This window comes from Lethenteron reissneri, chromosome 33 (assembly GCF_015708825.2).
Source record: "Lethenteron reissneri isolate LAM-NWPU_2019-01 chromosome 33, ASM1570882v1, whole genome shotgun sequence".
Lineage (NCBI taxonomy): Eukaryota > Metazoa > Chordata > Hyperoartia > Petromyzontiformes > Petromyzontidae > Lethenteron > Lethenteron reissneri.
Window position 1 is genome coordinate 8843363 of NC_083811.1, and position 26616 is coordinate 8869978.

Consider the following 26616-nt stretch of genomic DNA (forward strand, 5'->3'; position numbering starts at 1 on the left):
TTTAGTTGTTACTAAATCACTTCTTTTTTTAAAAGCGCAGTTCCTACGTGTATCTATTGACACTTAGTATGTGTCTGTTGTAGAAGCCGTGTCAACTACCACACTGGTTTTGTGGTTACTTAGATGACGTACATGTTATGCATTATATTCCAGAACCTAATGAGACTGTACCAGGCTGGTCCAAAAAAAACCCAAGGCATTTATTGTTAAATATATTTTTAGGATAAATTCTCGTTTGATTTGTTTGTAGTATTTTCAATTTGTTTTCTTATTATTAGTCAGAGGGCTACGTGATGTAAATATAGAGTTGTATACCGTCTTTTGGGGATATTCTGCTTATATTGCTTTTTGTTGTAAAAAAAATAACATTATTGGTGATAATTGAGAAATAGCTTATATGATTTGTAACCGAGAAGAAAACACACGTAGACTGGAATCGAGTGGTCGTATCTGTTATTTGACGTGCTGTGTTGTCCCGCGTGTCGCGTAGAAGGCGCAATAAACTGTGTCATGCGTCAAAAGTGTGCGTTGTGCCCTGAATAGCCACGCACGAATCACACGTTCAACGACAACACACAGTGTCGGGGTTACCACAGCGTATCGCCTGAACAGTCTGCTGGGGCAAGTGCTGTTCGCGAGCGCCTATGAAGGCCGGCACGGTGGCACACGAGGGGGTAGCCAGCGCCTCGTCCGGCCGGCCACCTTTGTGTCTCCGATGCCGATGTTTAACACAGCCCCACCAGGTACCCATTTAAGGCCGAGCCGACCTTGGGGAGGCCCAGGACCACCGCTCCCCTCACGTCACGCACACACACCAAGCGCTCCACACAGTACTGGATGCTGTTCGGTGGCTTACAAGTGCTGTTAGCGAGCGCCTATGAAGGCCGGCACGGTGGCACACGAGGGCGGTGGGTGTCAGGGCGGCCTTGGACGAGCTTCTGCCCGCAACTGGCTCCCTGGGCGAAGCGCGCAGTCCCCACCCCCACACCCCCACAGCACGAGGGCAGCTCCAGGCTGAGGGGTGTTTGGCAAACTGGGAAACATTTCGACCCTTTTTAAATCCTTCATATTAAGTTCACTTGCTTGCTTGCTTGCGCGCTTACGACCGTGCAAATCTTTCGGTCGTTTTTAACCCACTTCCCGTGATCCAAGCGAGCTGACATTTTGCACACAGACTCGTTGTGCGTGACAATTAATTTTCGTGAATTTTTTTTTACATAACTTTACACTTTTTAGGGAAAAAAATATTATATTTAATTACCAATTGCTTAATGGTGGCAGGCAATCATCTGACCCATAGGTGGCAGCCATCTCAAGCCAGAGGACGAGAGGACTCTAGCCGCGACGCATATAAAGGATTTATAGTGAAAAACTTTGTTTTTACGGGTTAATTTTTTACGTTTAGTGTGTGTTTTTTAAGCGTATCTTTTTTTTAAACAGAGGCGTACTTATTACGTTTTGTACGTCCGTCCGTCTGACCAATACATTCTCAGAGATGTTGAGAAGTGAATTATAATTCATATTCCCTCTGTACACGCACGGGAATTGAAATAATGACATCTTCATTTTTTTATTTGTATTTTCATCATTTGTATTTTTCCCCCTCGAATTTGGCGCCCCATTTAACTCGGCGAACTAGGCAATCCCGGGCCACCCCTGGGTGGGTGGCCAGCACCATGCCCGGCCGCCTTTGTCTCCCTAGTGGCGAAGTTCACACATTGCATGAGATACTCATTTGAGGCTGAGATAATCGCCACTGGTATTGGCCGTGAGTGGGAATCGAACCCGGGTCGCCAGGTTCATAGTGCAGCACGCTAACTGCTACACTACCGCTCCCCACACAAGCACACACACAGACAACTACACAAGCACACCACCAGATGATGGCTCCAAGCACCTATCCTCCACCGGTGTGTCTGGGTGATGGCATTCAGACGCCGCGGTAACCCCGGCCACAGAATTCCCTAAACCACATTGCGCGATTACCAAACATCGGGTGCGTGCAGCGAGCAGGCGACTTAATGAGGTGATCGCGAGAGGGCGCCGTGGCTGCTGGAGGAGTCACGAGGGCTGGGGTTGAGACGCGATGCTCGAGGTCTTGTGCTTGTTGTAGAGAACGTAGAGAATCTTCATGGCGGCTTTGGCATCGACGTCCACGATCTCTGCAGGGAGAGACTAGCTCGTGACGGCTCGCCGTGGGACAGCGGAGAGAGAGAGAGAGAGTTGCTTCTCCCAACGTGAGGAGGGGTGGGTGCAACTCGGCGAAAAGACTCGAGTCGCCCCGGCCAACGCACATCCGAGGTGGAGACCTCCATCCGTTTGCCTGAGGCCCACGTGAAAATTTAGGGCAATGCCCATTCTAGATTTGAAGCTTTCGTGACTGCATGGATTCATATTCTTAGGTTTTTTTCGGTTAAGTCACGTAGGTAAAAATTTTAAATTAATAAAAGTAAAATAAAAAATAAAATAAAAATCACGACGTTTCGGAGGCAACACAAGCTTCCGTCTTCAGGTGGAACCGTCACAGCACGATAGCTATATCAAGTGACTTGTCTGTAAACCCATCTGTGACTTGATACAGCTATCGTGTTGTGACGTTTCCACCTGAAGACGGAAGCTTGTGTTGCCTCCGAAACGTCGTGATTTTTATTATTTTATTTTTTATTTTACTTTTATTAATTTAAATGTTTTACCTACGTGACTTTACCGAAAAAAACCTAAGAATATGGCAATGCTCATTCTTGGAGACTCGAATACCAAGCAAGTGCTGTGATCGCCCCGACCATCGGGAGCTTAACTTCTCACTGAATCATTTTCTTGGTCACTGGTAGACTGGGAGTGCCCACGTCGTTTGTAGCTGCAGTCAAATTGAGAGGTATTCTGGACGTCGTGGTGTGATGGCCTGGACAGATCCAGCTCGAATTAATCTCTGGCCAGAGTACGTGTAGGTGAAGGTGAGATTTTATAGTGGAAGGCAATCTCAACTGAATTATCTATGCCTTTGCACTTTTTTACACGGATTAATAATAACAACAATGTGATGTATACATCGCAAAACTCTTCATTGGGATGTTTTAGCTTTGCGTGTCAGATTTGTGCCAGAAAGGCACCGCATGTTAACCACATATAAATGGACTCGACTATGTTTGGCCAATTCCACTTTAAGGACAGTATTCCTCACGTGGAAGAAAACAGACACTGTCTTTCCGACAGACCTGTTCTTCACCTGAGGACGGCTGCTTGCAGTTGTGGCCGAAACGTCGTGAGAACTATTTTATATGTTTTATTTTTATTATTTATTATTTCCCTTCTACGTGACTTTACCGAAAGAACCAAGAAGAACAAAAAAGGTTTCCGAAAGGGCGTTCGGCTCTCCAAGTCACCGAACGCAAAGCGTTTGTGTGTTCCGTGCTTCAACGTGTGGCCCTGCTTGCGTTACCTTCCGGCTGAACGGGTGACATTGGGTTCCCGTCGTCTTCCATGAGTTCCAGTGCCAGTTTCACGTTGTGCACCTGCGGTAGTAACACACGAGGAAATATGCACAAACAAGAGAGCAAAAACAAAGCAGAACATTGGATTTTTCCTTACGGAGCTGTGACCCCGAAATGTGACCATTTTTCGAATCGCTCACAATGTGAAGAATTACGTTCCTCTTATAAAGTACGAACAGAACGACTTCATGTCATAAACATTTCAATATTTGATATTTGCCCCAGGAAACGACACCCATATAACCTTTCTTGAAAGCAAACGAATCACTCGACTGAGATATCACCAACCATGTGGCTAAAACAATGATTCGCTGTATGTGGACATGATTTGTTGAATTTCTGACTGGCCCACACAGTGAGAAATGTCACCTTTTGCTCTCTTGACTCGGGGCTCAGGTAGTAGCTGTGGAGAGGGACAAAGTACCCGCTCAGCTGGCCAAGCAGTAGCACCAGCATCACTCCATCTGCAAACTTGATGTGGACACGGTCGCACCAACGTAACAACAACAACCGCCATTCGCCACTAAGTGGCGGTGACATCACCAGGGCGCTTGTGTCAGGCTAGGTGCACTTTAAAGCCACGTGAAGCGTCTAACGCCCGCTGGCAGGAGGTCACGAGACAGACCCAGGTGCCGTGGGTTGACTGACTGAGACACAGACACACATGCACACACACACATATAAAAGTAATCATATAAAAACACAAATATACGCAGACATACACACAAAGACAAAGATCTCCCGTATTGCCTTAACAGACTGTTGGGGCAATTGCTGTTAGCGAGCAGCACCTATGAAGGCCAACACAGCACACGAGGGTGTGTGTGTGGCCCACAGGCAGCACCACGCCCAGCTGCCTTTGTCTCCACAATGGTGATGTTTAATGCACAACACCAGGTACTCATTTAAGGCTGAGCGGACCTAGGGGAGGCCCAGGTCTGGTTCGTTTTTCTCAACCGATGTTGACCTCGAGTGGGAATCGAACTTGCGACGCCGGGTTCGGAAATCAGTGTGCGAACTACTACACTGCCTCGCAGACACCACTAACAACTGATTGCTGTTCACCGTTAATTGGTGGTGATGTCACCACGGTGCTTGTGCCAGGCTAGGTGCACCTTGAAGCCACGTAGATTGTCGAAGGCTCGTTGGCAGGAGGTCACGGGACAGACCTAGGCGCCGTGGGTTGACTGACTGAGCTGACTGGCAGATGCACCACCTGTGACCTCCACTGTGCCAACTCGCTGCGTTCAAGCCGCCCGGCGCTCTGCTCGTTGTTGTGTTTGTTTTTCCTCTGCACGCTGTTGTTGTTGAAGGGCGACATTCTCCAACTCGCCGACAGCGTCCTTCACGCGAGCCTCCTCCACAGAGGCTGATTTTGCACTGCTGGCACCAGTCATCGGCAAGTCCACCCAGCTCCCCATCCTCGTGTACCACATCAGTCCACCTCTTCTCGAGCCTGTTCCGCGCCCATTTAGCCCCCTCTATCCGACAAAACAGAAGCTGCTTGGGCATGCGGTGACTGGGAACGCGGGCTACGTGACCCAGGCAACGTAGCCTCGCCTACCGGAGGAGCTCACTGATGGTACTGTGTCCAGATCTTTTAAGGATGTGTGAGCTAGCACAATCAAGTCAGATTAAACCACAGGAGGGATCATATGCAGGGTAGCCTGAATGTTTCAAACTGGCACAGATGTTCCTTTAAAGAACTCCTCGTTTCGCAAGCATAAATAATGGAGGGTATAACGGTGACTGAGAAGACCCGGAGTTCCATACGGAACGATAAGCCAGGTAGCTTCCATACAGCGTTATGCAGCTGATGAAAAAATGATGCCGCTCTACTAATTCTGAGTGAGACCTCCGCTGCCAAACTGGAGCTGGCCATAAGCACACTGCCCTGGTATGGAAACGTCTCCATTCTCTCCACAACTATCCCATCACTCGTGAAGAGTGGAGGAGGGATGGGTGTGGTGGGCGGATTATAATTGATGACAAAGCACCCAAGCAGGTGCTGGGCCAAGGCAGCCGCATGAGTCAGAGTCCTGGACCTCACCCATTTCCCCCCGGCATCGGGAGGAGGGGACTACGATGGCAACCCCAGCTGCAAGCGATGGTGACATTTTTGCTTGCAAGGTTTATCGGCTAGCCAAGACCAGGCTATTGTGATTTGAATTGGATCCGAGGTGGACGCCCACTCCTGCAGTGGAAGAATGGCAGGTCAGTGGGCAGACACACATACACAGAACCAAATATATACAGTACATATGTAAAGTAGGAGCCGACACCAGATTGCAGGGGTCTCGTCCTTTATTCTTTTCCTTCCATCCACACCTGTCCCCCAGCCGTCCCAATCTCGTTCCCGCCAAAGGCCCCCTCTTCCCGCCCGTTCTCTCCTTATATCTCTTCGATCACCCCTCCCACTAACCCATCTATTGGTGGGAATCCTTCCCCTGACACCCCTACATCACCCCCCCCCCCGGAGAAAAAAATAACCGTCCTCGGTTCTGCCTCCCCCATGGACCATTTAAATCTCCCCATGCCTCCCCCCACTGACAGTGACGACAGCCCTTACCCCCCCCACAACCATACAATGCAACATAACACAACGAAATCAATTGCGCGGCCTGCCCAGGTCTCCAGCCAGCATCCCGTAACAGCCCGGACATCCACAGGCAGCAGATGACCGTGGCGGCCCCCTCCTTCGAAGGCCCTCTCGTCGCGGTCCCTGGTTCGGTGGTGCTGGTGTCGCCTTGCCCGGCGCCGCTGTCTCTCCGGCCCCCGCTCGTGCCGCCGCTCCGTCAGGCCTCACATGGGGTGCTGTAGGTGACAAGGGAACACAGGGCACCGAACCCCCTGCCGGTCGGTGCGTGGTGGTCGGCGACCTTGGCCTGGGTAGGGATGATGATGATGTTGGCAGTGATGTTGGTGGTGATGTTGGTGAAGATGACGGTGGAGAGATGTATGGCTTAAGGCGGGTGGGGTGTACAAACCATCGTCGCTTACCCAGTTGGACCTGGACGCACTGCGGTCGGAGTGCTTTAATGACCTCGACCGGCCCTTTCCAGGGTCGGTGCAGCTTTGGTGAGAGGCCAACCGGCACCTGAGGACAGTGTAGCCATGCCTGGTCCCCGACTTTGAAGGGCTTGGCTGTCACTGTCCTCTCCCGTATCCGTACATTACTCTCTTGGCTCGTGGCCGATGCGGCCTCGGCTGCTTGGCGGGCCTCTCTCAAATAAATGAGGGAGGTCTTTAGTGCCTTCGGCCATGCGTCGGCTCTTGCGGGAATGTCCGTCAACTGCACCTCAATAGGCGGAACGGGATCCCGTCCGTACATCAGGAAAAACGGCGAGAACCCCGTCGCCGCGTGTGGGGCCACCCTGTACGCCGCTAAGACAGATGGAATGTGGAGGTCCCAGTCGGAATGGTTTTCGTCCACCACTTGGGACAGCATGGCCGCTATGGTGCGGTTAAGCCGCTCTACCATCCCATCGGTCTGGGGATGATACGGAGATGTTCGGACCTTTTTAGTGCCCAGGATAGAGCAGACGTCCTTCAATAGCTGTGAGGAGAAATTCCTGCCCTGATCCGTGAGCAACCGCTCCGGTGCCCCCTTATCAAGGACATAGCCTCCCACGAAGGCATCGGCGATGGTCTGTGCCGTTTGGTCCGGGAGGGCCCACGCCATCGGCCACCTCGTGCAGTACTCGACTCCGACCAACAGGTATTTATTTCCCCGTGGCGTGACCGGCAGTGGTCCCAGGATGTCCAACGCAACCAATTCGTTGACCCTGGTCACCGTGATGGGCTGTAGGGGCGCCCGGCTTACCCGGGGTGGCGGCTTTCGCCGCGCACATTCGACGCAGGTAGCGACCCATCGATGCACATCAGCGGTCATACCTGGCCAAAAGTACCGACTCTGTAATGTGTACAGTGTCTTCCGCCCCGCCAGGTGCAGCAGCTGGCGGCCGTGTACGTCCATAACCAATTGTTGACGCAGCGACTCCGGAACTACCAGGCATCGTCGGCGCCCTGTCGGGTCCCATCGCATGAGGAGGTCCTCCCATACGATGTACTCCTCCCCCCCTGCCTCTGCTGAGGCGCGTAGCGTTCGCAGTGGGGCTTCCTCCAGCTGTAGCCGTCGCCAATCGTCCAAGGTCAGCCCCAGGTCGTGGTCGGTCAGCTGGACCTCACCCTGTGCGTCCTCCGCCGTGCGTACGGGAGCGATGACTGTCCCCTCCGGCCTCGCCTCCTTGCAGCGTGCCCCGCCTGTGGTGCATGCACAAGGGCCCTGGGGCGCCAGTCGGGACAATGCGTCTGCGTTGGCATGTCTGGTCCCTTTGCGATGCACTACTTGGTACCTGTACTCCTGCAGGCGCTCTATCCATCTGGCCAGCTGGCCCGAAGGCTGGTCGATGCGGAGCGAATACTGCAAGGCCGCGTGGTCAGTGCGGACCGTAAATTTGCGACCATACAGGTAGGGTCGAAATTGCTGCACGAAGTGAACGACTGCCAGGAGTTCCCTACGTGTGACGCAGTAGCGCTGCTCCGCTGATGAAAGCACGCGACTACCATAGGCGATAACCACCTCGCGACCCTGCTGGACTTGCGACAAAACACTGCCGATGCCCACATCGCTGGCGTCCGTGTCCAGGATAAAGGGGAGGCCAAAATCCGGAAAAGCCAATGGTGGTGCATCTGTCAGACGTGAGCGCAGCTGCTGGAATGCCTCTTCCTCCAGAGGGCCCCAATAAAACCTCTGGTTCTTCGCCGTCAACACGTGCAAGGGCTTGGCAATGGTTGCGAAGTTGGGTACGAACCGGCGGTAATAAGAAACGAAACCCACAAACCGGCGTACCTCTGGAACCGTTGTGGGAACAGCCCAGGCCCTCACGCAGGCCGTCTTTTCCGGGTCTGTAGCCACTCCAGACTCACTGACGACGTGGCCCAAGTAGCGTACCGACGACTGCATAAGGTGGCACTTCGACGGCTTGAGCTTCAAGTTCGCGTTCCGGAACCGCAGGAATACCTGACGTAATCGGTCAATGTGTTCCTCGAATGATCGGCTGAAGACAATGACGTCATCCAGGTAGATGAGGCACGTTTCCCATTGGAGGCCTGCTAAGGCCAACTCCATTATGCGTTGGAACGTCGCCGGCGCAGTCTGGAGGCCCATAGGCAGGCAGTTGAACTCGAACAGGCCCTGTGGTGTCCGGAACGCTGTTTTAGGCCGGGAGTCCGCGTCTAGTGGGACCTGCCAGAACCCGGACAATAAATCCAGCGTACTGAAAAATTTTGCTCCCGCCAGTGCATCCAATGAGTCGTCAATACGTGGTAGGGGATATGCGTCGGCCAGCGTGACGGCATTGAGGCGTCGGAAGTCCACACAGAATCTCAGTGACCCGTCTGACTTCTTGACTAGGACCACCGGTGCCCCCCAGGGACTCGAGGATGGAGAAATTATGTCGGCCCGCAGCATCTCCTGCACCGCTTGTTGAATGTGCCCTTTTTCCATTGGGCTCATTCTATATGTGTTTTGGCGCAGGGGTGCGGCATCTCCCGTGTTAATGTGGTGCTGCGACAGATTTGTGCGCCCTAGGTCGAACGGTCCCCGGCTGAACACGTCCGAGAACTCATGCAATAATGAGTGCAGCTGCTGTTTCTGGTCGGGCGGCAATCCCGGCTCAGGCCCCGCCAGCTGGTCCATCCACGATTCGGCCCCTCTGTCCTCGGACTGGCTGATGCTGCCTACAAGCTCGGGCTTTGTCCCTGGGGCTCCTAGTGACAAGGGACTAACGTGGGCCAGAACTGTTCCCTCCTGCACCGTCGCTGTTCTATCGGAGATGTTCAGCACCTGAATGAACAGATGCTGGTTCCTCTGTACAATAGTTTCGGCCCCCACCAGCGCATGGCGATCCATGGCAGCTGATGCCGGAGACACCAGGATGGGTGAGTCTGGTCGGGCTGTCACGAGGGGAGACCGATATTGCAGCGGAATCAGCATCTGGGCTGCCGGGGGAATGGAGACAGACTTACTGACCAGAGCCTGCACGTAGGGTACTCCCCGGCTGGCTCCCTCCGCCTTTAGGAAATGGAGATGCGTTCCCTGGACTTCCACCCGCCCATTGGCCAGATCGATTTTCATTGGCATCCGCCTCAGAAAGTCCGTCCCCAACAGGCAGGGTACGGGCAATGTTGCGGAGACAAGGATGGGTCCTGCTACCGAAAGCTGCCCAATCTGTATCGGGGCTTCAACCTGGCCCAGGAAGCCCATGCTGCCTCCATTTGCTGCAATGAACGTTGTCTTGACGGGGACTAAAGGTCGGATTTTATCCGGCAGCATCTCGTGCATGGTGCTCGAGATGATCGTGGCTGATGCCCCCGTATCAACCAAGATACGTGCCGACACTCCCGCGATTTCACCGACCAGGACCGAGGTTCCTGACGTGGCCGCTACCACCCGCCTTGCCAGCTTCCTCCATTGTGTGGCTGAGTCCGGCCACTGACCAGGCGGCGTCTCGTTATCCTGTGGTGCATGGTGAAATGATGGGGGATGGATGTGAATGGACTGAAGATGGGGTTCCTCCCTTTGGAGTGCGTCGCAGCAGGGTGAACGCGCCCTTGTTACATAGTGTGGGCTTACCCCTGGGTTGCGGGCTGGGCTCTCTGTGTGGTGCAAATTGCCCCCCTTTGGTGACGTAGGATGGGCCCCCCTTGTGGTGTGGGGGGCCCCCCCCATTGTAGGGGGCAGTGGGGACTGGGGGGTGGGCCTTCCCGTGAGCCCCTCCCTTCTCCCCTCCCTTCCCTTTGTCACGGGGGCGTGGTCCCCCTGGTTCCGTCTCAATCTGCCGCAAAGCGGTGGTGAGGCAGCCCGTGGAACTGCTTCAGGGCGCACTGTCAATCTTGTGGGCTGCCTCCGCCCCCGGGCCGTTGCCCCTGGCAACTCGCCGGCGTCGCAGGCAATTGGTGACGTCACGCCCGCCGGCGACGTCACGCTCGCCCGCGACGTCACGCCCGCCCGCGACGTCACGCCCGCCCGCGACGTCACGCCCGCCCGCGACGTCACGCCCGCCCGCGACGTCACGCCCGCCCGGGACGTCACGCCCGCCCGCGACGTCACGCCCGCCGGTGAAACCACGCCCGCCCGCGACGTCACCTCCGCCCGCGACGTCACCTCCGCCCGCGACGTCACGTCCGCCCGCGACGTCCCTTCCGGCCCCGGCGCGACTCCCGACGCGGTCTCCGGCCCCGGCGCGACTCCCGACGCGGTCTCCGGCCCCGGCGCGATCCCCGACGTGGTCCACGGCCCCGGCGCAATTCCCGGCGCGATCCGCGACACCACTCCTGGCCGCGACGTCACTCCCGGATGCAACGTCACGTCCGTTCGCGACGCCACTCCGGGTCGCGACGCCACCCCTGGTCGCGACGCAATCCCAGGCCCCGGCGCTATCCCCGGCGCGATTCCCTTCCCCCGACCCGGACAATGGGGACCGGGGAACGACACCGACGGCGCCCACCCCGAGGAGACTCCCGGTAAGTTCGCGGCGTCGGAATTATAATTGCTCGGCCCGACCGAGAGGCCGGGCGGGAAGGCGTCACTCGCCTGGATCCTGTCGGCGTTCGGCCCCGGCGGGTTCCAGGTAACGTTGGCGGCCTCCGGCTCTGTGCGGCACCCCCTCGCCACATGCCCCTCTCGACCACAACGGTGGCAGACCCACGGGGCGTTCCGTCGGGGGGGCTCGGCGCGATGTTGTAGAGGCGGCTGCCAGCGACGCGGCGGTTGGTCGCGCCCCTGGTCCCTCTGCTCCGCCAGTCCCCGGATCGCCGCGTACACCTCCCGTAGCGATGGCTCCGTCTCAGACGTCGGGGGTCCGTCCCCAGCTGCTCCACAGGCAGCCTGTGGCGACGGTGCAGGTTCGGCGGTTGGTGTCGCTGGACCCAGTAGTGCCGCGGCAACGGCTCGGCTGTTCCCCCCCGCCGCGCCAGCTACCGGGCCCACGGGTGGCGCCCGGCCCATGACCTGCTCGTGGGCTTGGATGGTCCGGGCAGCCCACAGCGAGGTGCGTTCCCCCGGCGTCACCACGGGCATTACAACGCCGGCGCGGCAAGCGTAGGCGATGAGGTGCTCGACCACGAGATCCTCGAGCGCTTCTTCAGCCAGGCGAGGGAAAGCTCTCCTCGCCAACACGAGCAGTGCACCCCTGTAGGATAAAGGGGATTCTTTAGCCCCTCGCTGGCGATCCTGGAACCGTTTAAAGGCCCCTTCCGCCGGGCAATAGATCTCCCCCAAAGCCTCGTAGGCCGCCTGTAGCGTGGTCTTGCTGTGCGAGGGAAGGGAGGTGTAAGAGGCGAGTGCTTCCTTGCCCAGAACGGATGGCAGCGCTCGTAGTGCCTCTTCGTCTGTCCACTCGAGAGCGTGGAAGGCAGCCTCGAATCGGCGGACAAACTCCTCCCAGTCTTCTTCCTCAGCCACGAACTTGTCGACGGGCCCCAGCCGACGCGGCCGTCCGGCCACCTGCTCTCCGTGTTGGGTGGTTAGCCCTGGGGGTTTTGGCGGGACCGGCGGCGGCTGGCGTGACGAGGTTGGTTGCCCGGCCGGCTGGTCGGCCTCCGGGTCCCGTGGCCTCTCCTCCCGTAGTACGCGTGGGGGTGGGGGTCCCGGTGCTGGCGGGTCCCCCATAGGGAGCCTCTGTAGGAGCTCCTGGAGTGCCCTCTCCACGCGGGCCATGCGGTCCTCCATGGTGTCCTCCAGGCGATCCGGGCCCCCTGCTGCTGCTTCTGATAGCAGGCCCCCTTGTTGCCCGGGATGGGAAGGATCCCCGGCCCCTGCTTCCTCCTCCCTTGGCTCTTTCCCGCGGGGATTTTTCTTTGTAGCCATGAGATCCCACCGCTGCCACCAGATGTAAAGTAGGAGCCGACACCAGATTGCAGGGGTCTCGTCCTTTATTCTTTTCCTTCCATCCACACCTGTCCCCCAGCCGTCCCAATCTCGTTCCCGCCAAAGGCCCCCTCTTCCCGCCCGTTCTCTCCTTATATCTCTTCGATCACCCCTCCCACTAACCCATCTATTGGTGGGAATCCTTCCCCTGACACCCCTACACATACATACAGGCACACGGACAATCAATCATACGTGCACAGACCCAGACATACAAAGGCACCCGCACACACGTGCACACACACACGGGCGCTTGCACAGAATCACATAAATAAATACCCGTCAAAAAGTGACATCGGCCACTGACTCTTAAAATAAATATAAAGCCTCACACTTGCCAAAGGACCATTTGGAATCTTTCTCTTCCATGTCTGTGTAGTAACTTGAGAATAACTTACTCCGGTGTTTTCTTACATGACTGTCCTGCAACGATGGTAGGTGAGGATGATTCAAATTCAATATGCAATAAATAAATAAATTATAAATTTATTCTATATAATTTAACTAGGCAGAGGAAAACAATATTTATGCTTAAACAATCAGATTTCCATTGCGCCCATCTATCATGGTTCTGTAGTCACATCTATGTGCCCAGCCTTCACCAATCACCACAGAGCAGTGTTGTGATGTGTGGTTAAGTAACCCCTACAACCCACACGGCACGGAAATGCCATCATCCTGCAGTGGATTTGGAAAAGTGCTGTGTACGCGTGACAGTAGAACAGGTGTTTAACAATATCATTCAATTCTCAAACACCACCACAACATAACACCCAACAATATGTACAGACTCCTGAAAAAAATGACGCTCAGAGCCGCCCCTAAACTAGAAACTAAACTATATTCTTTGGGTCTTTCGGTAAAGTCACGTAGATAGGTTCAAAGAAAATAACAGAAAATAACAAAACTAAACTGTATTTAATTTTACCAGGTAAGGTCCACTGAGCTATACAGCTCTTTTTCAGAAACGATAGTTCAACGAAGTGGCTTATCACGTGTTCATATTTCGCAGCCCAACACTCTAAACGCATGTTTCTAAATGTGGAGGGAAAAACCCGGAGAACAATCCACGCGACCACGGGGAGAACATGCAAACCTCAAATATACGGGCATCATCAGGGTCGGGATCGAACCCACGAGACCTCCTTGCATACCAGACGTGGGAGTTAATATCTCTCCACCGTGGCGCCCACCCAGAGGTTCCTGGAGGACAGGGACCAGAATTCTATGCGGGACCTCCTTATTTCACCGTCCACATGCCTCTCGCTGTTTTGTGCGAGGCCCGGGGCAGACAGTATTGCCCCTGTTGGCACTGCTTCTGGGTGGCCGTGCAAACTTCCTAGCCATCGAACACTGATGGTGAACACACGAAGGAGCATAAACCATCACGTGAACTCTGGTCATCCTCGCTGTGGCTTTTGACGAGCCATTGAACATAGACGGTCAACGCATCGTGCGCTTTCAGATGCGCTTCTGCGGCCGTCTGGAACGCTCTTCCTTCTGATATTAGGAAGCCACTGGACCGATGCACTTTTAGATCGAGATTGAAAATTCACTTCTTGAGAACTGCTTCTTGTGTTTAGTTTATTGGCCTTCCCCCGCACCTCCGGTTAGCGCGGTTGGCTACGTACGGTGCGAAAGAAGTTCAATGTACATATGTACTACTGTACATACAATGCTCTCTCGCCCCTGCTGGACATCTCACCTGAGTGACGAGGTCCGTGATGTCGAGATGCAGCCCGGATAGGTGACCGTTTGCGAAGGCGAGCAGCATCTGAAGACACACCTTAGCTGGTCATCGCAGGCAAGGGATTGGACTCACTGTGGGATTTTGCAGTGGTTGTTCTGGCCTCTTGGAGGGCCCTAAGTAGAAATTATTCATGGGATGAGGGGGGGGGGGCTTTGGATTTATAAACACCTAGCGACGAGACAGAAGAGATAGAGTTAGATTAAAGAAGAGAGATACAGATGAGACACGGATGTAGTGTTGATATTCGAGAGATGTATGCAAAAAAACTAAGTTTGAGTTATTATTACAGAAGGGAGATGTACACAAGATAGGGATGAGAAGGATTAATTCGCTTTGTAAATGTTAATAGAGTATGATTTTTCTGTTCATTAGGATTTCAAATTGATCTCATATTTGGTTCGACCGTTTTTTTGTTTGCATTCATTTTGGGCCCTTTCAGCTGCTTGGGCTCTGAACGTTTGGCTTGGTCTGCTCTAGGCTTCGTGCCACCCCCGTGTGGGTCATGTTTGATGAGGCAGGAGGGTAGGGTTCAGATCTCGTGGTGTTCACGAACTTTAAAGTTCACCAATTGACCCAAAACCCAATATCTGCTCTGGCGTCTCTGTGCAATGGGTATTGTTTTACATAAAGCGCACTGTGTTTTACACATAAGGACTAATTAAAATCACCACCACTGTTTAATCACAAAGGTGGAAGTCATTATTTATGGAATCCATCTGCGTGGATCTTTGACCTTTATCTCCTTGAATACCTCGATTTTCTCCAAGTACTCCCGTTGCCTTACACATGCCAAAAACTCATCAAATAGAAAATTGTCCAAACTTCATGACAAGTCTTTGCTGAATACAGGGCAGTGACATGGACGAGCGGTAGCACATCTGCTGCTCATTACAGAGGTTCGAGGTTTGAGCTGAGCGGCAGCCCTGGTTAATACTTCCCAGGTGTACTGACCAAACACGTGCCATCTACTGCACAGCGGACGTTAAAGATCCCGCGACGTTATTCGAACAAGAGCAGGCCATGTGCGCCAGCGTCACGACACAAATGTAAAAAGTTACTCGCAAATTTTCTAATTGAAAAAAAAACACATAGCGACATCACCTCCGACTGTAAAACTACGGCAATACCATGCACATTTGGGTGTTTGCGCACTTGTTCGTGAAGCGCAATGATGTGAAATTTCGATGTAAAGCTTTCGTGACTGCAGGGATTCATCTTCTTGGTTCTTTCGGTAAAGTCACGTAGAAGGGAAATAATAAAATAATAAAAATAAAACATAATAAAATAATTCTCACGACGTTTCGGCCACAACGCAAGCAGCCGTCCTCAGGTAAAGAATACCATACTTGGGTGTGAAACAGAGCGCCTTCATGATAGCCTCACGCTAAAAAAATGGTACCCATACCGAATTAGCTAATGATATGATTTCATTATCACATTCTATTTCAAAACTTACAATCTGTACCATGTATAAAGCAATGTTAACCTAAATTTTGATTTAAAGCTTTCGTGATTGCAGAGATCCATATTCTATAATAATAATACAATATATAAAAAATATTTTTTTAATATATTTTTTTATTATTTTATTGTTTCCCTTCTACGTGACTTTACCGAAAGAACCAAGAATATAATGTTAACCTACTTAAATTTTCATGCATTTCTGTCTGTTGCTGTCAGGATACTGTTGGATTTTTTTCATAATACAATCGACCGCGACAAATCTCAACCACACCTCAGCAACGGTAAGGCCCACGCCCCTGCTGAACATTTTTCGTTGGCTTTTATCTGCTTCTCTGTTGTAATAGCCTCAACGGCGAGAGAGAGATGCTGCATAATATATCAAAGCTTCAACACGTTTCTAAAAGTGTTCTCAACATCTTCTGTCAACAGACACTTTTGTAATGCCAACAAATAACTTTCATAATCAACCGCGTAACATGACCTTCCTTGTTCAGTGGTGGAGTGGGGGTGGCAATACAAACACTCCTGACGGAGCTGGGGGGGTGGGCACGCCACAGCCAATGTTAAACAAACTCGAAGCAAATGTGGCACGCGAAAATAGAATGAGTAACGACAATCTCCTTTTGTCTATCATCCACCATGCTCGACCGAGCTCTCGCCCAGACGTGTTGGTGCAACGCCTCTGATGCCCAATACTCGATCGGACTAAAATGTCGCATTTCGTCCAGCTCTGACCACCCAACATTCTCTTGACTTTGACGATAAGAATTTAAAAGGTGCCCTGAGCCTTCAGTAGTGGGGGGGGGGAGGTCGGCTTCCTCCAGGTGCTCACACTTCCCCCCACCCACCATCCCCCCACCCACCTCCCCCCCACCCACCTTCCCCCCACCCACCTTCCCCCCCCCCACCCACCTTCCCCCCCCACCCACCTTCCCCCCCCACCCACCTTCCCCCCCCACCCACCTTCCCCCCCCACCCACCTTCCCCCCCCCACCCACCTCCCCCCCCCACCCACCTTCCCCCCCCACCCACCTTCCCCCCCCACCCACCTTCCCCCCCCACCTACCTCCCCCCCCCACCCACCTTCCCCCCCCACCCACCTTCCCCCCCACCCACCTTCCCCCCCACCCACCTTCCCCCCCACCCACCTTCCCCCCCACCCACCTTCCCAACCCACCCACCTTCCCCCCCACCCACCTTCCCCCCCCACCCACCTTCCCCCCCCACCCACCTTCCCCCCCCACCCACCTTCCCCCCCCCCACCCACCTTCCCCCCCCACCCACCTTTCCACTCCCCACTTCCCCCCACCCACCTTCTCCCCACTTCCCCCCACCCACCTTACCCCCACCTTCCCCCCCACCCACCTTCCCCCCCGCCCGCCACCCAGACGCTATGGGGTTGGCTTTGAAGGGATTTTTAGACACGGGAATGGCGTGCCTGGCGACTAGCCTTATTTAAGATGTAGCTTTGGGTGTGTAACGCCACCCACTGGTCAATTCTTGAGTTCGGTAGCATTTTCTGAAGCCCGGTTGTGTATGCGGTGATGGAAATATATTATTCAGAGTATCCAGCCCTTTTCTAGTCCACCCACACAACTATGCACGCCATGTCAGTCATTGGAGTTGTTTAACCACACCGACAGTCCTCGACTTACGAACGGAATCCGCTCGTAAGTCGGGGACTGTCAGAGCTTGATCATAACGGAGAGTGAGGAGGGCTGGGAAGTCGTGGTGGGGAGAGATGTGAGCCGCAGCCAATTGAACCGAAGATCTCCAGGTTCATTGAGCAGCGCAGTGCTAACCACTGCGCCACCGCGCCACCCCCCGAATGTTGCAAGAAATAAATGTGTAAATGTAGACCCCCTTTTACATCAACTGCCACGACAATTCAAAGAGATTGATTGATTTACCTGTTCAACCTGAGGCACTTTTTCCGGCGAGACTCTGAAAATGACGTCGATGGGATTGTCGCCTGGAAGATATTTGTGGAAATTAAAGTTGTGTTCATCGAAACAATTTTAAAGGAGCAATAATAATAATGGGATTTTGTAAATAAATGCAAGCGGTGCTCTTTGTGTACGACTGTCAATGTATGACTCACTGTTCTGGCACTCTCTCTCTACTTGCAACCTTGTAAACGAAACGAGACAATTTAATTAGCAACTCCATTCACGACACGTGATACGTCGCATATCTGGCTCTGTGAGGACTGAGCTATGGGTGGATACGTGAAAAGGTCAGGTATGTGAACGTCTACAGGACCATTACACGATGCACACCTACTCTAACGAATGTCCAGAGCACAATGTGCATCTTTCCTTGTCAGCCATTCTTCTCAAACACATCGTCCATTCCGTGAGCATGATTGCCCCTGGGCTGTGTCAGGTCTATGACACGCCTTGGCTCGCCACCTCTCCTGGTTTTCCCAGCAGCATCCTCTGTGTGAGGTAGCTCTCCTGGGAAACCCGTAAGCGTTCCCAGGACATTCAACGTCTTTGTTTTTCTCCGTTGCACAATTATCATACACCACTCAAGGCAATGCATACACGGGGAGTTCCCCACTCACTCTCCCCTGATCGTGAGTGATATTCTCTACCACAGTGTTCTTCGGGGCCGTCCATAAATGACGTCACGCGATTTTGGACGATTTTGACCCCCCCCCCCTCTCGTCACACGGCGTCACAAAAAGTCAGACCCCCCCCCTCAAATATGACGTCACAAAGCTCTGCCCCCCCCCCCCAAACCATATTTCCATTTTGAAAATAAAACATGCTTCAAATCGCGTTAAACTATTGTCATTGTAGTGCGTATTTAATGTGGCGCTGCACTCTGATGTTGTAGGAGTGTTGTTATAACAATTAGTGTTGTTATAACAATTCTATATTTATACTGGTAGGAACGAAGTGAACCAGCCTACAATAGATTATATCGTCCGTCCGTCCGATGTCCGATTAGGTGTAGCAACATCGCCCCCTACTGCAAACACTTGGCAGGACCCTACAAAAACCTTTAGACTCAGTGAGGCTTTCCTGGCTAAACAAGTGTAACATTCCCTTATAATTCCCTGAGATAGTTTTTAATTAAAACATTTAAATTAAAAATTAACTCACAGCGGCCTAAAGCCTACAGCTAGGCCTAAAGCCTAGAACTAGGCCTCAAACTCTCCCTTCGTATCGTATTTGTTCGTTCCTACCAGCCCACCCCGCAGGGACCTGTTTTAAAGTTGCGCATTTTTATGTGAAGCCACATTTCTCAACCGCCCCCCCCTCGTCACACATCGTCACAAAAATCTGACCCCCCCGCCCCCCTAGGTGCGTGACGTCATTTATGGACGGCCCCTTCACAATTATTCAGAAGGGGGCTACTTGCGCCGGTAAGACATCGAGGGCCGCCACACATTTGAAGCCATTTGGGTTTGAGAGCAGCACGATGATGCTGCGGGGTGTTTGTGTATTGACGGGGGCCGCATGTCAGGGGCCGCACTCAAGGCCACCAGGGACCGCCAGTAGCCCCCGGGGGCCTTGCAATGAAGAACACCGCTCGATCCCGTGGAATGCCTCAGTATCCATCAAATTCACCGTCTTGGTTCTTTCGGTAAAGTCACGTAGAAGGAAATTAATAAAATAATAAAAATAAAACATAATTAAATTATTCTCACGACGTTTCGGCCACAACGCAAGCAGCCGTCTTCAGGTAGAGAACAGGTCTGTCAAGTAGACAGTCAGACTCTGTCTACTTGACAGACCTAAAATAATAAAAATAAAACATAATTAAATTATTCTCACGACGTTTCGGCCACAACGCAAGCAGCCGTCTTCAGGTGGAGAACAGGTGTGTCAAGTAGACAGAGTCAGACTCTGTCAAATAATAAAAATAAAACATAAGTCAGACACTGTCTACTTGACAGACCTGTTCTCCACCTGAAGACGGCTGCTTGCGTTGTGGCCAAAACGTCGTGAGAATAATTATATTATGTTTTATTTTTATTATTTTATTTATTTCCTTCTACGTGACTTTACCGAAAGAACCAAGACGATGAATCCCTGCAGTCACGAAAGCTTTAAATCGAAATTTATCCATCAAATTGTTTTGGGTTAGATCGCGTAACCCACCAAAAAAAACCCTGTGTTATGGATGATATTGATCGCGAAAGCCTACTGCGTGTTAAAATGCTTCAGTATAGTAGTAGGTTTTTACCCTTTCAACTGGTACAAAAACTGACACCTTTATACAAGGCATCATGTTTGCAATAACCACATAAAGGTGTCAGTTTTTGTACCAGTTGAAAGGGTAAAAACCTACTACTATATTTTGCCACTGGTAAAGGAGATGTCTCATAGTGTAAATGCTTACCCCAAGCTCTCAATACTCTGATAGTGCGCTGTCTTTGAGTTGTACGCCTTTTGGCATCATCTGGTCCAACACCAATGGAGACTAGGCTCTAATAAAAGCTGTCTCGGGTGTGGACCAATCAACTTCAAGGACAGTGCATATCATTATCATCGTCAGAGTTGTTTCTTTTTGTTTGCATTTTGACTGCTTGTGTTGTGGTTATTGCAAACATGATGCCTTGTATAAAGGTGTCAGTTTTTGTACCAGTTGAAAGGGTAAAAACCTACTACTATATTTTGCCACTGGTAACGGAGATGTCTCATAATGCTTCAGTATATTTGTACCTCAGAATCGGCATCCCTAGGCCCACTCCTGTGGGTTGTGTGCGTGCGTGAGATCGTGCGTTTGCCTCACTGATTTGGAGTCAGCTCTTCCATAACCTGCTCGGCCTTCAGTGTGTCTTTGCCTTTCTGAACCGCACAGAACAAACGTGGGATTATCGTGAGCTTGACGATCGCATTACATTTTTGAGACATTATCGTATCGTTTCTTTATAAAAAATGTAACTAAATTTCAGCAGGTGATGAGTGCGCATTCGGCTTTCATAAGTTGCTGTAATTATACCCTGTTAAGCAAATGGTCCTGGAAATTATTTTTGGTATTTTACCAGTGTGGCAGGCTCCTATGAAGGTGAGCTACTAAATTAAATGTGCCTGTTCATATATGCGAATGATTATTTTTGATAACCTAGAATAGGCAAATCGGAATTGAACAAGACAGAAGAACGGAGACTGGAGCTGCGGTGAGTTTGGTGAGATATTGATCTCCGTTCAAGATGTGAATTACCATATTTCCCAGGTGTGTCACTCATAGATGTGTGTGGATAGACACAATGGCACACGAACATTGACACAAAGACACACACACACATCTACGTACATCCATACATACATCGACACACCCACACAGATACATGGGGAGATGGACAGGCCTACGTGTAAGGATTGAATGCAAGCAGTTACTATTCTCCTCTGACCGTGGCATTATTTTGGAGTATTTCGAGTATTCGGGTGCTATACATTTCCACGTGATGAGCCACTTCGTTGGGCTATCATTTGTGGCGTTCTGAAAAAGAGCTATATATCTCAGGGGGCCTTTTTTGGTAAAATTAAAAAATTGTTTAGTTTATAGTTTATGACAAATAAAACACTGGGTAGGCAATGCAACCTACTCATACCGGACTCGTATTTTTGCGAGACTAGACTGAGGTCGAACAACCTGCAGCGCTGGGAGCCTCGAGGATTTATCCCATGTTCAAATTTCTCCGCGTTATTCTTCGTGTAAAAAAAACTGTCGCAGAAAATGTATTTGAAAATCATCGATTCGTTCTTAAGCGAGATGCGACCTCACCTCCAGCAGGTAGGCTTTGACCGAGACTCCGTGGGGCAGGAGGACTTTGGGGGAGAAATGTTGCACCATGCGAATGAGCAGGTGCATGGTGGCGAGGGTGTTCTTGCTGTGGATCGCTGCACGGGAAACAGCCATTGCATCGTCACAAATATGTGCATCAATCACTGACTTAAGAGTAAAACATTCCATTTCGGCAAGGCAGGTGCGGATAGGTGCAACTGCAGCCATGCGACCCAAACTAAGGACCGCGTAGTAAACCTCTGTTGCCTGCGCTACTTCAATGGAGTAGGAACAGCAAAAAACTACACAGACGCTCTCCTGATGCCCTCCCGTGGCCAGCAGACCTCGACATTTAGCTCCTGAAAATATTGCTGCGATACCCAAGAAAGGAATGGGTGAAGGTTTAGACACATCACGTATCCACGATAATAAACACATGGCTGGCATTTAGGATGGACAACAACAGGAATATTTAAACCGTGTTGTACGGAAAAATGGAAGGAACCGAGACGAAGGCCTAACACACAATGGATTGGCGACAAAATAGATTGGTGCCAGAAATATGTGCACGACTTGAGCATAGTGGCACAACACAAGGGAGAGTGGAAAGAAATTACCAAATGTGCAGTGAACACCTACCGGCGATCTGCCTATGGATCGTGATGATGAATGAATGAGCCTGGCTGGGCATGAAGCCTGGCTGATATTCCATAACATCGTGCAAAAATGTATTATGCACTGCATTTGGCACTTTGTTGGTAATACATAAATTAATGAATAGTCAAGGGCATGTTCTGCCCGCCAACCAAATATACGTTCTCATCGGGCACAATCACCGCTCACGGATCCGGTGTCTCCACTCACACTTGACAGTCCACTTGACTTTGCTTGGATCCTGGGCACATAGCTGCTGGTCGAGGTTCTGCAGGATGAGGTTGAGTTTGTGGTTCTGGATTTCCTCGGAGAGCGCAATCTCCGGCACGTCGAGCTTCACGTGGCCCAGCTTTTCTGCAGAGCGAGAGGTGGTGCGGTGAACGGTGTGATTTCCACTGGGTACTTTCATGTGCGTATGTTGAACTTCTTTCGCACCGTACGTAGCCAACCATGCTCACACTTATCTCTCTAGACATCGGGGTTTATCAACCATAGTCACACCATGGGTGCGTCCACCTCTACCAAGACGTGCGGCCTAGCAGATGTCCAGTAGGGCAGGTTCAATGCAGACGCATGGATTTCTGTCCGTCTGCTCGACTAGTCACTTACCCAGGAGATGCTGGAGCACCAGCCCATCGAAGAAGTCGTCCTTGACGGAGCGGACTTTAACGTTCTCCTCTCGCAGGGTGCAGTTCACCCAGGCCAGCAGAGCCTGCGAGTGACAGGGGAGACAGCGGATGCGATGCAGATTCACACGGCATACACAAACAGCACAAATATCTCAAGACAAACCTAAGAGAAATATTTGAAGGCTACACGAATAAACACACAATTATGATTTTAGAAAAGGACAAAATAATGTTAAAGGAAAACATTTAAACCCTCAAAGGAACAACAACAATGATTAAGAGCATGGAGTTTTACTCATGTGGCATGGTAGCGTAACGGTTGTGGGTTTGTGTTCGGGAAGTGAGATGTAGCACACACATGCAATGCCTATTAATAGAAAATGTTTGAGTAGATTTTGTACGCAACTTTGCACTGTGTTAATGAAGCCAGTGGCAGATCAAAGGCAGGTGGGGAGAGGGACCTCTAAAATTGGTGCTAACATTACCAGATAAAATACGTGGAATGTTTTTGTTTTTATTCATGTTGAGTCCTTTTAAAAAAAAAAAACTAGAAATTTCGGGAGCCCTTCGGAAGTAACAAGATCACCCAGAGGCAGTAGTTATTTATACATGAAAGAAAATACAACAATTTAGCTTTTGTAAAACCAAATCAAAGTGACGTATTTCTCAAAATGTAACCACTTGTAATGCACCATAAAGAGGAGGCTCATTATATATTACATTTAAAAAAACCGTTGCAACAAAGCAGTTTATTGCAAGCAGAAAGTAGGAAGTGACCAGTGGACTGCACCATTTCACCACAGCCAATTCTCCCCTTCTCTGGGATTTGGTATGGTCCTTGTGGTTGAAATGTCTGCCGGTGGTCTGGCCAGTGGCGCAGGCACTATCACTCATCTCGCCTCCACGGAGCCTGGAACCAGCAGCTAATCTACCAGCCATAACACTGAACTCTCCTAATGTAATCCACAGCAGCGCTGTACATTAAACAGCACACACACACACAAGACCCACCAGAGGTTGCTTATCCCTCACCAGGTCTGACAAGAGCAATGGCACTGGACGTTCAGCTGCCTACCCCTGTTGTCTGAAACACGCGGATTTTAGTCTAATATTGTGACCATAGAGCGGCGCTTAAATTCCAAATTCCTTGCCCATTACACGGATACCCATACCTTCATTGTTCGGACTTTGTTTTTTTATGTTTTAAAAAATATTTTCCTGCAATTTTATCCAAGCATTGTGTCATGGGACGAAGTATCAATTCGGACCTCTTGCAAAGCAATGCAGCTATTTGCTTGAGATTGGCAGATATCACATAACTACCGAAAAGCTCCCTTCACGTAAACTCTGGTCAACACAGAACCCGGTATTACTGTCCCCACCGGGTCTGCCTCAGAGAGTAATGTTCGTCACATGACAGTAAAGTTGATATTTTTTGTTATCTCTCAGAGCTGGAATTTCACCAAATTAAGTGCAAAACCAAAATGTGTGTGCAATGATATTATTGGGCACCTAGCAGAGGCCATGAACTTAGTATGCTTGAGAAGCCGGCTTAATCACAGGTGCCTGCCTGGATTCCAACCCAGGATCTCAGCAATGCCAGCTCAGTATCCCGACCTCTGAGCCACCTGGTCGCCTACAATGTGATTATTTTAAATGTTTCATGCCACCTGGGAGTTACACTTGCGGTCAGCGAATGCTCCCAAACTGCACTGTTCACTTGACGGAGAGCGGGAATGGTTTTGTGAGCGAATTGACCGTTTTGTGGACATAAACCCAAAACCAGGGCACACCGCGATCGCGAAGGTCACGTGCAATTATGGCAACACAATTTGATGGCATCAAACATCTTACAGGAGCGGCTTGTATTTTAACTCTAAATGAGATGTGATGAAAAAAAAACACACAACTATATCATGAAACTTTCAAATGCTGTCAGCGTAAAGTGGGGAGAGAAACATGCAGTTTGGAAAGAGCTTCGATAAACGGAAACACGAAGAGGGGTCCTGAAGATGAATGTGGGAACTGGTTTGACTCAGGCAGAGGTCCGATCGACCACCGAGTTGGAGTGTGCACCTCAGACAGCTGGAGAAACTTTTCATCCCGATACACGATGGGCTGTATCACCAGTGTCGTCTCATTTTCGTCTGAAGTGGCGGGCCGGGGGGTGGGGAAGAGCACCACAAAATGCTGGTTTAATTTTTCTTAATCAATAACCACATTTTTTATATTCCTGTTCACTGTATTAACAAAGTGTTGTCTTTGTTTAGACAACTTATTTTAAATGTTACAATTATAAGTCGATTCTTTCATTTGCCCAATAAATGCTCAACTGAGCCTTCGGCCTTTTTTCATCAGCCTTAGGATGTTTGGCGAACTCCAAATTATGTTTTAGTGTGGCGAGGGAAAGCATAAAACCTGGGGACTTCCACGCCCTGCTGATGTTGCTTTTAACTTACGTGCCGATACGACAGTGTATTTGACCAACCTTGACGCTGGTCAGTACAAGTTGAGTAGGGAGGCCCTCATTCAGCATTGAATTGGCAAAGAGCTGTGCATGTACATTTAGAGTAGTGGGTTTAGAATAATACAAGACTATACCTCTAGAGCTCCTGCGTTTTTAGAAATATACATGTGTAAAAAAAACTGGAGCTGTGGAGTGCAGATGAACTATATGGGTCACATAAAAAGACGAAAACACATCCATTGCCTTTGCAATTTGTCTAAATATTGGTAACGGACACATTGCTACATTCTCGCTACAAATCCGATGTAAATAAACATTTTTCAAGACTTGAATCTGACCCCATTTATCTTCATACCCAGATCGCAGTCTTCATCAAGTTGTAGATCTTTCATGACATCCGACACGTTCAGACTCGTGGCCATGGTCTCTGAGCATTCACACAACATTCATTAGAAAGCACTCGAATTGGCATGTTCCTTTCCTAAGCCAAAAGTCCCATGACTGCATGGGGTTGGCTGATCGGTTTCTCTCTCCATGTGCTTCTATTCTCTGCCTCTTCTCTGGTCGCATCCCACATCTCTTTCTAACACATTCCCCCATCTTACCCTCAGTGTCCCTGGACTCAATCTGCTCTGCACCGGTGGCATCTCCACAGTCCTAATTGCATCTCCTTTGTATCTTATCAACATAATTCACATCTTCTCTCAAGGGCTCTATGTGGGGCCCTCTCAAGGCGGTATATAAAAATGTGTTTTCTGGATCTGGGTAAATATTAACGCAACTATTGATGTGGTCTACCCAACACTTGGCTACTCACAAAATACAGCAGAGGCCACCACATTTCACACCTTGTGAAACACAACTGATTGCTGGCACTCGCTTTACGAAACATACTAATGCCACACCCACGAGTAGAATGCCGTCTCAAGCATCGGTATCACACAGTGCAACATTTCCTTTCCCCGACTCTCACTGTTCGACATCGACTATCCGTGCCTGTTCTCAGTATCCGGCATTATTCTCTTGCTACGTCCATATTCCCTCGACAATGCATAAGCCTGACATAGTTCCGTGCGAAAAATAACGCTTACCTCTCTTAATATTACCCGAAGGGTTGCGGCGACGGACAAGTTTATGTTATTTGCTTTGCTGCGAAAGAGCGCCCGTAGCCTGAATGTGTCATCGGTGCCGTGACGCCAGTGCCCAGGCGGTGACACCCGCGCGCTCGCACAGAAGCAGACGGAAGTTTTGGGCCACGAGTTTCCCCTTAATCGCAGCGCTATCTGCCGAACCAGGGCTCACCGCAGCTTCACGAGGCACCGACACGTGCGGCTGCGCATTCACGCGTCCGGCTCGCAGGCGGCGGCTCGTGGCTTTGGTTCCCTTGAGTCGCGTTGAGTGTTGGAGCATTGCCGAGGGGGAGAACCTTTTATTTCTCAACCGAGAGCCGAATGGAACTTTGAAATACATCTGACGTGGGTAGTGTT

General features: G+C 50.9%; 2 protein-coding genes across 2 annotated transcripts; both read right to left on the reverse strand.

The window, feature by feature from the left end:
- Positions 1–4: 4 nt before the first annotated feature.
- LOC133350314 (beta-parvin-like) lies at positions 5–26349 on the reverse strand. Its single transcript, XM_061564525.1, has 13 exons — positions 26221–26349; positions 25485–25556; positions 24739–24809; positions 22643–22745; positions 22244–22387; positions 21380–21495; positions 20384–20439; positions 17739–17767; positions 17548–17609; positions 14129–14197; positions 3861–3962; positions 3440–3512; positions 5–2162 (listed from the first exon to the last, which is right to left on the reverse strand). The coding sequence occupies exons 2-13, from the start codon at positions 25549–25551 to the stop codon at positions 2062–2064; spliced, it is 993 nt and encodes a 330-aa protein (XP_061420509.1). The 5' UTR covers positions 25552–25556; positions 26221–26349; the 3' UTR covers positions 5–2061.
- On the reverse strand, positions 6185–12542 carry LOC133350312 (uncharacterized). Its single transcript, XM_061564522.1, has 2 exons — positions 11089–12542; positions 6185–6305 (listed from the first exon to the last, which is right to left on the reverse strand). Exons 1-2 carry the CDS (start codon positions 12361–12363, stop codon positions 6294–6296), a joined length of 1287 nt encoding a protein of 428 aa, XP_061420506.1. The 5' UTR covers positions 12364–12542; the 3' UTR covers positions 6185–6293.
- Positions 26350–26616: the final 267 nt, after the last annotated feature.

Excerpts from the sequence above, each read along its gene's own strand:
- LOC133350312 (XM_061564522.1), bottom strand. The coding sequence starts at position 12,363 with ATGGCTACAAAGAAAAATCCCCGCGGGAAAGAGCCAAGGGAGGAGGAA.
- LOC133350314 (XM_061564525.1), bottom strand. The coding sequence starts at position 25,551 with ATGGCCACGAGTCTGAACGTGTCGGATGTCATGAAAGATCTACAACTT. Across the intron at positions 22,746-24,738 it reads AGTTTCTCCAGCTGTCTGAG|GCTCTGCTGGCCTGGGTGAA; the intron begins GTGCACACTCCA and ends TGTCACTCGCAG. Across the intron at positions 14,198-17,547 it reads AAGTGCCTCAGGTTGAACAG|ATGCTGCTCGCCTTCGCAAA; the intron begins GTAAATCAATCA and ends GTGTGTCTTCAG.